Source organism: Rhodamnia argentea, chromosome 2, assembly GCF_020921035.1.
Source record: "Rhodamnia argentea isolate NSW1041297 chromosome 2, ASM2092103v1, whole genome shotgun sequence".
NCBI lineage: Eukaryota > Viridiplantae > Streptophyta > Magnoliopsida > Myrtales > Myrtaceae > Rhodamnia > Rhodamnia argentea.
In genome coordinates this window covers 2,528,427-2,543,685 of record NC_063151.1, presented here as the reverse complement: position 1 = coordinate 2,543,685, position 15,259 = coordinate 2,528,427, and the positions used below count along the sequence as shown (strand labels likewise).

General features: G+C 37.7%; 1 protein-coding gene across 7 annotated transcripts in view; it reads left to right on the top strand.

Moving 5' to 3' along the window:
• The first annotated feature begins 40 nt into the window (after window positions 1–40).
• The window catches only part of LOC115749890 (BEACH domain-containing protein B), a 46,025-nt gene continuing 30,806 nt past the window's right edge, over window positions 41–15,259 (top strand). For 4 of the 7 annotated variants that reach the window (XM_048274852.1, XM_048274853.1, XM_048274854.1 and 1 more), the window contains exons 1-13: window positions 41–204; window positions 768–983; window positions 2,004–2,067; window positions 3,210–3,444; window positions 5,786–5,962; window positions 6,512–6,838; window positions 7,463–7,685; window positions 9,319–9,387; window positions 11,065–11,502; window positions 11,719–12,043; window positions 12,576–13,034; window positions 13,118–13,276; window positions 13,455–13,604. In XM_048274852.1, the coding sequence (XP_048130809.1) occupies window positions 862–983; window positions 2,004–2,067; window positions 3,210–3,444; window positions 5,786–5,962; window positions 6,512–6,838; window positions 7,463–7,685; window positions 9,319–9,387; window positions 11,065–11,502; window positions 11,719–12,043; window positions 12,576–13,034; window positions 13,118–13,276; window positions 13,455–13,604 (2,748 nt within the window). In that variant the 5' untranslated portion in view covers window positions 41–204; window positions 768–861. Of the gene's footprint in view, window positions 205–313; window positions 453–713; window positions 984–2,003; window positions 2,068–3,209; window positions 3,445–4,836; window positions 4,856–5,785; window positions 5,963–6,511; window positions 6,839–7,462; window positions 7,686–9,318; window positions 9,388–11,064; window positions 11,503–11,718; window positions 12,044–12,575; window positions 13,035–13,117; window positions 13,277–13,454; window positions 13,605–15,259 lie in introns of those variants that run through there. The other 3 variants (XM_048274850.1, XM_048274851.1, XM_048274855.1) reach the window with 3 other exon arrangements.

The window sequence follows — 15,259 nt, the reverse complement described above, 5'->3', positions numbered from 1 at the left end:
ATGGGGCTCAAGTATAATTACTTATCATTCTCTCTCTTATTCCTTTCTTCTCCGCACAGCGTCTTCTTCCCGATCGGCGACGCCAGTGAACGAAAACTTCAACGATCTCGGAAAGCAGATCTCTCCGCAAAACAAATCGAGACCTAAACCAAAACCTTAACCTAGAGGTTTCATCAGGGGATTCCGCGAGCTCAATCCGATCAGGTACTGTCCGTTTCTGTTTGCAGCTACTGCGCGCCCCAATTCTTCCATAGGGATCATTAACGAGGATGCTCGGCCAGCTCATTCGAAATGTTCGGTTTATGATTGTCAGTCGGTCTCTTGACCTTCGATTGGATGTTTTCAATCCGTCCTGACAGTGAGTCACGGTTGAAGCTCGTTGATCGCTTTGCATTTTGAATTCGGGAGTTGCATTTACTCTGTGGAGTGCTGAGAAAATGGAAGATTGATAGGTATCTTGTCGGAGACATGGTCCGTTCGATCTGTTTTGATGTTTTAGCGTGAGCTCGATTTACTACCTGTCTGAGCTCTAACTTTTTCTCTCTCGTGTTGCCTTGTTTTGGAGTGAAGGAAGCACGGTAGTCGTTTCTAGTTTACTTGATTATGAGAAACTTAATCTTGTGGCTGTGAGTTAAGAACCTAATAAATATAGTTACTCCATTTTTTGTGCTAATTGCGAATCATGTGCATACGTTTCTTTGATTTCGTTTTAGCTGGTGGGTGTTTGGAGTTTCAAGAGTGTGATGGGCTACTCTTTCAACGTTTAGATTGGAGTACTCAAGCTGTACATTGTTGCTTGAACAAGAATGAGTATCTCCTTGCCGATTATCAGAAGGTGAAGTTTCAAGTTTCGTCGAAAGCATGAACATAGTTAAGGGTGTTGCTGATTTAATTCGAAGGACCTCAAGCGGACAAACCGGAGACTCCGGTACAGGGTTACAGGGGGAGAGGTTTCCACCTCCAGCGCCAAAAATCCGCTTCAGGTAATATTACCTGATCTGCTAAGAGTCTATTTTCTTTTTCTTTCTCTCCTTTTTCATTTTGCTAGTCCAAGCACTTCAGTGGACTCACAAGATAAACTTTTGTTTTGGACAAACTAGTATGGTCCGTCAAGAGTAGATTGTTTATTAAATGTGAAGAGTGAGATGAGTCGAAGTGCTTGTTTCTCACATAAAGAAGGGTGAACCAAGTGTCGGTGCTTCACCACTTCATTGCGACAAATGATTGCAAACTAAGGTAGAGAAACATTTTGAAGGTTTAGAAAAATGCATGCATCTTGCACCAGATGTATTAGTTGCAAAGATTTTTGTATGGTAGTCTGGAAAGAGGGAATGGGGCTTAAATGGATTCAAAATTTCACTCTGGTTTTGTTGAATGTTTTATATATATACTCGTTGAGTGGTAATGGATATGCGAAGGAATGTCAATTTTTTTCATCGCACTGAAAACAAGGAGTTTAATTTCCTATGTGTCCATACTTTTTCTGCTGTTTTGATTCTTTGAAGAGGTAGGTTTAGCATTTCGACATTAAACATGTGCCATCATGATCCGTATACCCCATTGAAAACTGCTTCAATGGGCATTGTTCAAATTTTGGCACTCTGATGTCCCAGCTGGCCGAAATGGCAACATAAGTAACCCTGGTATGTATCATGCAATTATCAGATTGAACATCAAAATAATGCTACTTTCTCAGTTTGGAAAATGCAATGTACACAATTTTAATTGATAAATGGAGTTGATGTGACTTCTTATTCTTATTTTGAAAGAAGAGCTGTGAATTTCTCATCCCATTTGGCCTTGATTTTAGTCCATGCTACTAAATGTGCAGTAAACCTTCTAGAAAGGCTGGGAATTGAGAATAAGTCGGAGAATGTTATGTCAGTACAGGGACATGTTCTCATCTCTGACGAAACTGATATTGCTTGCGAAAATTCAGTTTCTTGGTTTTGATATGATTTTGACTGGCACCTGACTTCTGACTTTCTTGACATTCTTTCCAGTGAAGTTGGTGATGAAGCAATCTTGTATACATTGTGGGAGAGATATGAAAAGGAAACTGATAAGGTAATTAGAAGTTTCTCAAATTTCCACAGTTATTTGTTCTAGGTAGTTTTTTGCGGTTAAGATTCTTTCTAGGTTTGATTTGGCAATTTCTAGTTGTTCTTATTCTATATACATTCATGTAATGGATGGTTCATACTTCATGACAAGATATATGTGTCTCTAAATGGATGCATTACTGTGCTTTATTGGACGACCAATCTTTGTCAGGAGCTTGTTTTTGTGTGTTTTGCTATCTGCATAAATAGGACTGGTGTTTCTTTGCTGCTGGACCTAAAAGTCCAGTAATGACTGGATATCCAAAGGGCTGCTGCCAATAGACCGAAAAAGATAAGGTGGTTAGCTAGCGATCCGTTATAAAATCTATCGGACTTTCCTTATTATGGAAAGTCCTCCTATCTTTTCTTTCCAAACGGCCCTACAATGAAGGAGTGATTAAAGGCAGAATAATTTTATGACCTCTGGATGAAGTCGATACTGCCAAATTAAGAGTTCCTCTGTAGCAGATCCTGTCATGGCCAAGGAACGTGTTAGGATGACAAGGCTGAATTTCAAAATTTTTCAAGAATATAATAAATCTGCTTATGGCGGAACAACTGCTTACTAGCAGTCGATCTTTTCCCTTTAAATTTTCTGAATTTATCACGAGAAAGACCACCAATGCAGGTGATTTTGTTTACCCGCATTTATTCAATGGAAAAAGGAAAAAATACCAGTTTCTTTTATGTCCTGGAGCTAATAAGTTGGTTTACTGAGAAGTTTCTATTTCTATTGCTCAGACCTAACAAATTATCCTCTCCCTGCTAGTATACTGAATGCAGTAAGTAAGTTACCAAAATAGCATAGAAATTTAATTGTACTACCTTTGGACTAGAACTTTTCCCTGATTTACATTTACACAACATTCTTGGAATGTCTGTATCACTATGGTTTTGGTGTTTTGCCTTGAGCAGATTTTATGGGCACTGTTGGACAGCTTGAAATTCCCACCCTCTCCTAACCCGAATATTCATTGCGATTTTCTCTTGTCCAAAAGATTCTATATGACAAGTCTATTCTAGGATGTCTAAGTGGCTTCAAACCTTTTCTTTGCTGTATCAGTATTTGTCTATGCAACTGTTTATGATCCCATCATTGGACCCTAGGTGGAAAAGAAGAAGTTGTTTCAAGTATTCCTGAAGCAGTTCCTCACGGTATATGAGAACTGGGAGCCGGTTAGTTATGGTCAGTTTTCAGAGGCTTCTGTTTCAAGTGAGCTATCGGGGGAATATTCATCACATGCCGATGACATTGCTATTGGATGCTCAATTGGACATCCTGCTGGAGTAATATCAATTTTCATTCAGGAGATTGCACAGTTAACTGCACTAATTAATGAGCGTAAGTTGAGCTTTTGCTCATGTATCGTTAAGTGCTCTATGGAAATAATTTTCTGACCTTACCTTTTTTTCCATCTCTCAAAGGATGAAAACTTTGTCCATGTATGGTAATCTTTCTTTCTTGATCACTAATTAAGAAAATTCTGCTTTCTAATTATTTTTCTTCATCTTTTTTGGTCAGCATTTATTTTTCATCATTGAAGCAGAGGGTTTTACCACTCTTTTGGTGTGATGATGCCTATTCTATGATAGATATGCTCTTTGGTTTCGGTTGCCTCCTCAACTTTCTTTAGCTGGATGACTTTGTGCAGAGACTTGCGCATGCTTCTTGCTGATCTTCACGTTTGCTTTATAAGGATCAGCATTCTGATAATGTGCTCATCCCATATAGCGACAGAGATTGTTGTCACATAAATACAAAGTGGAAGTCTCTAAGGTTCGAGATTGATCTCAGGAGTTGCATGCACAGTGGAGTGTATCTTAGACTCAGGTGTTAATAGAACTTTATCGATGAATTCTCCCAATCTGGAAAGATTGTTTTTCTCCCAAATTGATAAGAAATTAAGCTCTGCCTGCTTCCTTTTATTTGCCTTTGGAGCAAATAGCTGAAGTTCTGGTGTTTAACATCTATAGCAGTTAGCTGAATCTTCTGTCTTAACATAAGCCCAAAAAGAAAAAGAAAAAATTTCCATTATTACATGATAGCAATGTTTATTTTTTGGTCATTTGTTTAATTACTGCTTGAGGTAATCAACCAAATTTAGGCATGTGATTGTTGAGCTTCAACCGTGTTATTCTCTTCCACCTCTCTGGGAGAATGACTACTGTCATTTGCAGTTCAAATGCGAGGATAGATGGGGTGAGAATTAGATTAAGTTGTGATCAGAATTTTATCAAGGATAAGATGATATTGATGAGATTCTACTTTGTTACTTTGGTATTAGTCTAGAGAAGGGCAGTTATCGGGGCTGCAATTTGTGTTTACTGAACGCGTTGGATGTCCAAGCATTCTTTTGAAGGCTGTGGTTTGGATTTTTCTGTGGTCCTAATGTCAGAAGGATTGAAGTTCACCTATGATGACGTGAACTTGATCAGGAACCAAATCTCGTGCTGCTAATCCCTGTTGATAGGGGTATTTTAGAGCAGTTATCTAATATAGCTCTCTTAAGTCATGGATTAATCAAAGATCATTTTCTCTCAATGCATGAGCAATCACGAAGAATCCCCTTTGGCTATTTTTCTATAGACAATTTTTTGGAAGTATTATTTGGATGGTTTACCACAAAATGTGAACGCTGCATAACGTCATCTTAAACCACCTTCGCGGCACACTTCTCTGAACAACTCTAGTTTGCTTGCCTACGTCGAAGGTGATATAGGACGAAGACTCCCGAAGCAGAGAGGCTGAATCAGTTAAGTGATAATTTTATTTAGGGAAAGCACTTAAACCTTCTTAAGCATCACATCTATGGTTTCTAAAGCATCACTCTTTCTAGAAGAATTGCATCACACAATTCAAAAGGAAAGACTTGCTAAATCCAATGAGTCATTATCCCTCTGTTGAATATAAATTACCATGATATTTGTGGACTCTTCTGAAAATCCTACTACTAGTTGAAATGGAAACCTCTAGGCAGGAAAAGATATTTCATTTGACTTACTAAACTCCTAATTTAATAAGGAAAATAGCTTTATTTACTATCTAATCGTAAAAGAACTCAAGTTACCATCCAATCATTAATTAATAACTTAACAGTCCTTCCATAGGTCTTTAAACCATGTTTGAAGCATTCTGCATCAGAATGTCAAGAGTTGAGTTGGCATTTCTTAAGGTGCACCTGCAGTGGACACGTAGTAGTAGTAATATTATAGCTACAAGTCTGTTTACTGAGCAAATTTCTATCCATGCTTATTACTACTGGCTGGTTCTTTGACAGTTTCCATTCAGATGAGATAGCTTTTCGGTCTTAATCAAATTGGGTGGAGGGCACACTGGGAGGTCGGTGGCAATCACGTTTTCTTGGAGAGAAACCTGTTTTGGATTGATAATTATAAACAGAATTAGTGCTTGCTTGCAGTTAGTTCTTTAGAAATCCACTGACGATAATTTAATTAGCAACTTTATAGGTCATACCTTAGTATTTCTGTTGGAAGATGAACCCCTTTTCCATCTCAAGGCTCAGTTCTTGTGATGCATTAGGGTTTCTTCAGTTTATATTTACCATGTGCATTGCCCTTTATCCCCCAATCAGGGGATTAGTGCTAGTATGATGCAATATTGTGCTTTACACAAGTGATTTGCGGTTATAAAAAGCAAATGACTCTTTCCCACATAAATTCAGTGTGTTCCAGCATTATGCAATCAAACATCAACTTAGTGGGGCCTTCTACAAGCTTCATTGTCACATCTGAAGGCATACCCGTGTTGATCGCTCTGTCAGTTGTTACACGTTCAATGCATAACTGCAGAGTCTTTGGCTACTATGGAGGGGTACAAAAGCTTACAGCATTGATGAAAGGTAGGATAATACATACTCTTTGTCATGCGGAACTGCTTGCATGTTTTTGTCTAGCTGTTATCAGCTATTTTGTATCTCTGTTTTCAATTACTTTCTTTAAGTTTTTTCTTGTAAGACAATTGTCTTCATGACCATGATTGTGGTGTGACTGTGCTGATCTCTAGTAAGAGTGATGTGCTTGAGCACTGTTCTTTGTCCCTCGATCTCTTTCTGTCTCATGTTTGATTATACCATTTTTCTTATTTCTGCATGGGAGTTTGGGAGAGTTAATTTTGTGCATGTGTAATATGTCCCAATACTTTCTGGGCTTGAATTAGTATTCTTCAAATCATATTCTTGACTCCCTATGCCCTTATCATTTTATGGTGAAAGTCCAAATGGTTTTGCAGTTTGTCTTTACTTCTCAAGTATATGAAACTACTATTGTCACTTGAAACATGTAATGAAGTTGGGTTTTTGGGGTATGAACTTTGTATGGGAATTCTTATGTGAGTCTCTTGAATGTTTTGCTCATCCATGGATTTAATAATGTGGGTCTTTTTGTTGCAGGTGCTGTTGTCCAGCTTAAGACAATAACTGGCTCACTCTCTGCAGATGAAAATTTCTCCAACTTTACATTAGAGAAGATCAAGCTTTTGCAACAGATCCTTGTACATGTTGTGTCCATAATTTATAATTTCATCGATTGGATTCCATATTCATATAAGAAGGCTCAGTTTGATAGCAGTAGAAGTTGCTGTAATCTGCCTTGGAATTCTCCCTCCGTATTTGATTCTGCTAGTGTCATGGACATTCATTTTTCCGAAACAAGATCACTTTGGCATGAGAAGGCTGTAGTTTCTTTGATGGAGGCTGGTGGACTTAACTGGTTAGTAGGTAAGGTAGGAGATTTCGAGTTTCTTCATGAACTTGACATGGTATGGGCGTGAAAAATTTCTGATTAGTCATGTGGACATTCAAGATTCTCACTGCTTATGTGATGTTAGGCTCACATAATTGCATCTGGATTGTCGTCATCCAATTTATAGATATAGTTGGAGTATCACATTCTTAGTTTTTGTAGCCCATTCATTTCTTCTGATTATAGAGTTTGAATAGCTAACGAGCATTGTGATCAACAGTCTTTCTTCCTTTGATATTTGATAATTATAAAAGAACTTTTCCTTTTGTTACTTGTGAGACTTTCCATTCTTAATTAATGACCTTGTACTTTGAGTTTTACAACATTTAAGTTATATTTGCTTCAGCTGGGGTGAATACAAATGGTGCAGATATGCTTACTGTGACGCTGTCTAATATATGATTACTTCGTTATAATTTTTTGCTCATTTCCTGTAAGAACTGCTTTTCAAGTGGGATATGACGAGTTGAGGTAATGGGAGTGAGTTAGGCTTTCGCTGGAAATGCAATGTCCCTACCTCTGAAATGTGTAATACTTCTGGTAGGGTGCTTATCTCTGTGGTTCAGTTGTTGATTCAGAAAAATCCCTTTATGTTTCAGATCTCTTGCGTGTAATCCGAAGGTTGAGTATGAAAGAACAGTTTATGGATGTCAATCTTCAGCATATGACCTTGAAAAGTCTTCTATCTGCTTTATCTGGGAATCTGAGGGGCCAGAACCATTTCAAAAGCATTGGAGGACTTGAAGTTTTACTGGATGGACTTGGGCTTCCAACAAATAACATGTATAATTTGAAAAATATCTTCAATATCATTGAGAAAAGGTAAATTTAGTTAGTGGCAGTGTTATTGCTGAAAATTGTTCTTTGGCTCCACTTTAATATCCTCAAGAAAATGTTCCATTTACTCCTGCAAGCCTTACTTGGTGATTACAATCCTATTTTCACACATTAGCATATCATTTCCTTGAATCAGCGAGATAAACAGCAAGTTCATTATTGATCAGTGACATGCCATAATAATGTTTTTGTTGTGTTAGCTGACATAAAGGCTTTGATTGATAAAGGAATGTCGTGTAGATTTTTCTCCCTCTCTTCTTTCATTTTTGGAAGAAAGACACATAATTCGAGATAAAAAGTAAAATAAGTTCATTGAAATAAGTCTACGCTTGAAGGTGACATGATTCTGGTCTTAAAAAAGTTTCATTGGCCCTTCTTGAGTCAAGGCTAAAATTTTGGACATTGGAAATGCCAAAATAGGAATAGCGCGTGATATTGGGACCCTCTCGTGGAAAATTCTAATGCTTTCAATGAATCTATAATGCTCCTGTACCTTAAACGGCACTCACGTTCTAGAGAAAATGCTCTATGCCTTTGATTGTTGAGTACATAAACACTGAGATATTATAATGCGTGTATTCTTTTTGCACTGCTCCAGAGGTATCACCAATAGAGATATATTCCTATACACATGTATGTTATGACGTGTTTTGTCTACAATACATGTGATACAAATGGAATAATCATGAAGTTGTGCAAAAATGCTTTTATGTTATAATTTGTTTATTCCGATGGTTTGCAAGAAGTTATATTATGACTAATTATTCATGCACTATAGTATAAGTGTCAATTGTTATAGTGTGTATACTAATTATTCATTAGTGGGATAAATCTCATGTTCATGCTTACATTATTATAGAAGATATACAAGATTCTTATCATATCATAGAGTAGAAAGTGAGGCATTGGAGTAAGAAATACGCCTCCTTAAAATGATGTTTGAAATGGTTTTCAAATGGCTATAGGGTTATGTTGTTTACTTGCTTTCAGTGACACTATAACCAACCTTAAGAAAATTTGATCGAGTTATCCGCTTGGGTGCTGCTTGATTGTGTTGGATGTATAGACTTTTACTTCATGAAAATCAGCATAAATTAATTGATTTAAATTCTCAAATGAAGATGATTCAGGGTTGTTTTTAGTTTTTTCAGCATGGCTAAGTGCCAAAAGCTGAATAGAGGGTTATGCAAACATATTTAGTCTATCAAATCGAAAGAGTTTTCTGATTTTCTCTGCTTCCAGAGTAAATTTTGCTAATAAGAGAATTGACATGACAAAAGAAGTGAATGACACACATTGTTGACTTAATCCTTTTACTAATACAAGAAAGCGGGCGTAAGTTACCAGTGAGCCCCAAACTACATGGAGCATCAAGGGTACTTAAGGCGAAGATTCTCTATAACTGAATAAGATTGACAGGAACTGAAATGCATAGCCTCTATGACAAAGCGGCAGGTTTATCTTTGTCCAAGGGAGTTACCAAGCCACAACTGATGTGCTAGTTTTTGTTTCTCTTGAATTATCTGTTAAGAAATGTGCATCAATAATTGTCACTGGATGTGGTTCTGAGTTAGTAATCTTCATTTATTGCATACTGACAGATGCTTCAATGTTGCAGGGATGAGAATCCTTTGCTGCATCTACTTCGGCTTCATATTCTTTCATTGGAAGTTCTCAGGGAAGCTGTGTATCCTTTACTCTATTTGCTTAATGAATCGGAGGATCTTCTTCATTTTTTATTTGATAGACGTGTTATAGCTGCAAAATACAAGGACCAAGAAGAGGGGGAGGGGGAGGGGGGTTGCCTTGTTTATTATGTAAATGTGGTAATTCAGACAATTCAAGCAGCAATAAGACAATAAATAAAAGAGTTAACAAGAGTGTAGCTTAGATTGATCTTAATAAAGGTTCGGGCAGCTTTAGCTACTTCCTTTCTTCCAGCTCTAGCAGCCCAATTATGATTGAATTCACTCATTAAACAGATTTTACAAAATTGCCCACAGTTTGGCAGGAGTGGTTCCTTCCTCTGATCTGATGCCCCTTAGCCCCTTCTACTGATACCTATTAATGGGAATGCACCTTTTTATTACACCGTTGAATTACTAGGTTTTTCCTTACACTGGTTTTGTGGATTCCATGGCAGAACTTAGAGCCTCTGATATAGCTTGCAGGAGAACTCCACCCTCTACTTATACATCATGGTTAACTCTCTCTCAATTGTCAGTCCCCCTACCACAATGTTCACAAAAAAAAAAAAAATTAAGAATGATTTGAACGAATTTGACAAACTGCCAGCATAATAATTACAAAAGACCGAATGTATGAGGTGCAAGAGTAGAAAACTGCCAGAGTAGTAGACTTTTCTCTAATTGTAAGTCAAATATTTGTCTTTGAAGTGCTAGTCTTACTTTTTGAATTTCCATGAGAGTGACAGTTCATATAGGTGTAATGGACTCTGCATATCTTCAGAAATTGTCCCAGTTGCTAGCTGTACACAATCATCTACATGTGACTGGTCATCCAGATATTTTCAATTTCCAATAACTCAGTCAAATAACCCGAGATTTTCCTGCAAACCAAGGCTCTGAAGATCCCTGACAGATGTAAATTTACTGCCTCGAGCTAGTTCTCTAATTATCACGTTTCACAAACAATAGTTGCTTAGTGAAAGTTCCTTCTGCCATCTGCTTCCTTGTCACTAGCAGAACTTGGAATTTTGTCAATTCTTTTCTTTAACCCTCAGTGTTTTCCCCTTTCACATGCATGTGTTTCTTTTCTTTTGTAAATTTCTAGTGATATTTTGCAAATCTAGAACACGATGGCTCTTGTATAGTTTTTTATTTTATTTTTTATTTTTTATATGTTATTATTTTGGATAGGTTGTTTTGTATAAGTTCTGCTCTTAATGCATGCCACTTTTCTCTGGTACGAAATAGGTAGCATAACTTCCAACTTCTGCCTTTATGCTTTTGTCTTAGCACAGTGTTTCTTGCATTCACTCAAATAACTCAGCATAGATCTTAATGAGAACTTGTGATCGTCAAAATGAACAAGGGTGCTCAACATTGGTTTCTGGATATTTCTGACAACATGCCCCTCCTTATTTCATGACAAACCCATGAGCCTTGTGTTATGTCGTATAGTCCTTGACTTGGTTACAATATTTACTGTTCCTCTTCAAACCATGCCATTTGATATGATTGTTCCCCATGCTTCAGCTTTTGTTTACCATGCAAAAAATTACGTAATTATACCATTAATTTAACATCAGTAATCGTTTGTCACTTGATTTATGTTTGGTTCTTCTCTTGCTAGTGCTCTCATTAAAACTGTTATGAATTTTTGCACCTTAACCATCACACAGCTTTGGGAATCTAAGCAACTTGCTGTTCCTTTGTGAAAATGGAAGAATTCATAAGTTTGCAAATAGCTTTTGTTCTCCTGCTTTCGTTTTCCAAGAACACAAGCAACAGGACAAGGTGTCGCCTCACCAAGATAATTTGGAAAATGTATATCAATCCACAACAAATCCTGCATCTCCCGTAACACTTCCATCTGATGGGTTCAGTTCTCGTCTATGGGTTGATTATATAGTCAAGTTGAGCATCGTGCTATGCTCTTTTCTGTATGCTCCAGAAGATGTTAGTTCTCATCATGTCCAAGGAGCACTTACTCGAACTGCAATGCTGGGCTACCCTGCATATGGTGAACTTTCAGTTAAGTGGGTCTTAAAGGTTCTTCTTACGGTCTTCCCTTGCATCAGGGTTTGCTCAGATCAAAATGAGCTGCCAAGCCATTTAAGGTAGATGACGAGATTTGTAAAGCTGATTGTCCTCTATATGATTATTCTATTTGGAACTTCAATGTCCACATGGACAAAAGAGCTAACGCGGACTATTACTTGTTTTAGATTTTTATTAATAATTACTCAAAAGCATTGTTGCTACCTGTAAGTTTGCATTGTTTATGTGGTATATCATTCCTCTTTCTTAATATCCTTGCTGCTTACAATCTGCAGGATCTTCATGAATACTTTGCAGCACTTCACTGTTAACGCCTTTAGGAAAGTTCTTGTTTCATTGCCGTCATCGCTTGAAGTATTCAGGGATGAGGGGTTATGGGAGCTCTTCTTCTCTGAAAATTTCTTTTATTTTGGCCCAGTCTTCCATGAATCATGTACAGAGATATGCAAAGGTGACGAGGGTTCTTCAGCAATGTGTGAAGTATCTTCCTCCTATTTCACCATCAAGCAATCAAAAGCCAGTCACACAGAAATTCTTCAGATGGAAATTATTTCATTTGTTGAATTGGCTGCAACATCCCACGGAAATGTGCACAACTTGGTAGTTCCTTTTTCCTTGTTTTCAGAATTGTGTGCGATACATGCTTTTATCCAGCTGATGCCATGTATCTAGCAGCATAAAGTAGTGGAATACGGTTTGGAGATTTAGTTTAGGCATCTTATGCGATTCACAGCTAGTATTACCCATTAGCATTGATATGGATGTGGTATAATTTGGGTCTTGCAAAAAAGATGTATAATTTGGTGCTATAATTGTAAGTATCTGGCGACTAAAGTCTTAATGTCAGATACATCGCCAGATACAAGTATTATATAGCGATTTATATGCTTTTCGATGGACATATAATCTTGAAGATTGGACAAATGCTTGGAACTGTCAGTCTTCATGATTCAGTTTTCCACATACTCTGATTATTAGGAGTATACTTTTTAAAATAGGATAGAGTCCTTTATGGAAATTTCTTTAGCTTTTTCTAAAGTTTTTCATTACGGTAAACTCTTAATGTTTTTGTATTATCTGTGCATCAGTACTGTTGCAACTCATTATGTTTTTCTATCTCATGCTGTGGCAGCCTGAGTTATCAATTTTGTTAGATGCCCTTGAACAGTCTGCTTGCAACTCCAGACTGTCTAGTTCTCTTGCAAGGAGTCTTCTTCATATATTACAACTTTCAGTGGAGAAAACTCTTGCTTCATTTAAGGCACTTGATGCAATTCCTCGAATACTCAAGGTGGTGTGCATTCAAGCCCAAGAATTCCGGCGGTCAGGAAACACAGGGCCATCTCTCGAGAGTAAGGAAACAGTAGTTCCTGCTCATAAGTCTCAGGGATCTGATTCATCCAAGACAGCACAGAATTGGCAGAAAAGCATGCAAACGGCTATGAATATATTCTCGGAGTATCTGACGTCAGATGATGATGCAAAGTTATCTGTTTTGGTCAGCAGCACATCCGTTGATTGTTTATTTGATTTATTCTGGGAGGAGGATTTGAGGCGCTCTGTGCTTAATCACATTCTGGACCTCATGAAGGTAATATGATTCTCTGTTAAGTGTGCAGGCTTCACTACTTTGTGCAGCTCCGAGAACTTACTTAAAATCTTTTGCCTTCCCAGATTGTTCCATCTTCTACGGAAGATCAACAGGCAACCTTGTACTTATGCTCTAAATATTTAGAGACTTTTACTCAAATAAAGGAACGAGAGAAAAGCTTTGTGGAGCTGTCTATTGATCTATTGATTGGGATTAGAGAAATGGTTCAGAGTAATTCGGAGGTAAATCTGCTTGTTCTTTATTTTTATTTTCCCTATCCAATCGGTCAGCTGTATTTGGGATAGTGGGGTGTATCCTTAGCCCCGGGGGGAGGGGGTTGTGGACGGGCAGTAACTTTCTCCTTGTCAAGTCAATTAATGGGCTGTTTAATGTCTGACTGAGGAACTTGTCTGTCTTCAGTATTATCAGGCTTTGTTTCGAGAAGGAGAGTGCTTTCTGCATGTTGTCTCGCTATTAAATGGTAATCTTGACACGGACAAGGGAGAGGAGTTGGTTCTGAATGTCCTTCAGACTCTCACTTGTCTTCTCGCTGGTAATGATGTCTCAAAGGTAATAGTTCGTACATAGTTGTTAATGCTTTTTACTTTATCTCATATGGTCCATTAGGCAAGCTGCCAGGGCATGGTGATAAGCAGAGCCTTTGATGTCTTTACCTTGTCATATCATCCCGACTTAGCTCTGTATGTTTCCTTCAGTAGTATATTTTGGATTATTCCATCTTTGACAACTTTAGCCAACAGCTTGTAACGTCAAGTCCTAACGTACTTGTTTAGAGTTTGTCCTACCTCTGTGCAGCTACATTAGATATTTATTTTGCAGCAGGTAATCTAAACATGACATGGTTTAGATTGTCATTTCAATTTAATGTGTTAGAGGAAAAAGATTTATCTGATATTATTCAGTAAAGTAGTATTTTTTTTTTTTTTGGTAAATAAAAAGGAAGGGAGAAGTAGTATTTATACATTGGTAACCCAATAAGCATGAAAAGTTCCAAAGATCACTTTACTCTCGATACTTCTAACACTCCCCCTCAAGCTGGAGCATAGATATTAATCATGCCCAGCTTGTTACAAATATATTCTATCCTCCCGCTACCCAAAGGCTTAGTAAAAATGTCTGCAAGTTGTTCACTAATTCTAACATGACTGGGAAGAATCATTCCACTTGGCAACTTCTATCGAATAAAATGACAATTAACCTCAATATATTTTGTTCTCTCATGAAACACGGGGTTGGAAGCTTTATGCACTGCTGCCTTATTATCACACCATAAAGACATGAGAATTGAAGCTCTCAAGCGTAACTCAGTCAATAGCTGCTGAATCATGGCAAAATTTTTTGGAATTCATTTATTTCTTTCGGGGGTACACTAATTCACATGTAGCTTGTGCCATGGCTCTATATTTTGACTCAAGACTGGAGCAGGCAACAACACTGCATTTCTTACTCTTCCATGACACCAGATTTTCTCCGACCAATGTACAATAGCCGGTAGTGGATCTCCTATCATTTGGAGACCCCGCCCAATAAGCATTAGAAAATCCTTCAACTTTGCTATGACCATGATTTTGGCAAACAATTCCTTTCCCTGGAGTCTTCTTAAAGTACCTTAAAATTCGAATTACTGCATCCTGGTGAGAAGTACGAGGAGAAGATGGAAATTGGCTTACCACACTGTGTGGAAAGGCAATGTCTAGTCGAGTAACCGTGAGATAATTCGGTTTGCCTACCAATCTTCTATCTCTCGGGATTATCGAATAGCTCTCCTCCCTCATCAACCAGTTTAAGACTTTGTTCCATGGGTGAATCAAAAGGCTTTGATCCCAGCATACCCGTCTCGGTGAGTAAATCCGAGACATATTTTCGTTGTGACAGAACAATACCTTTCATGATCGTGCCACTTGAATTCCTAAGAAATACTTCGATTTTCCTATGTCCCTAGTCTCAAACTGTTTTTGAAGATAGATCTTTAGTTAGCTATACTAACTAAGTCATCTCCCGTGATGATAATATCATCCACATACACAATCAAGAATAATTTGCCTTCCCTTAACTATCTATAAAAGAAAGAGTGATCATTGCCACATTTAGACAGATCAAAAGAAAGTACGGCTTCAGAAAAACTTTCGAACCATGCCCGTGGAGATCGCTTCAAATCATACGAAGATCTTTTTAGTTTGCAAACCATTCCTCCGGACTCCCCC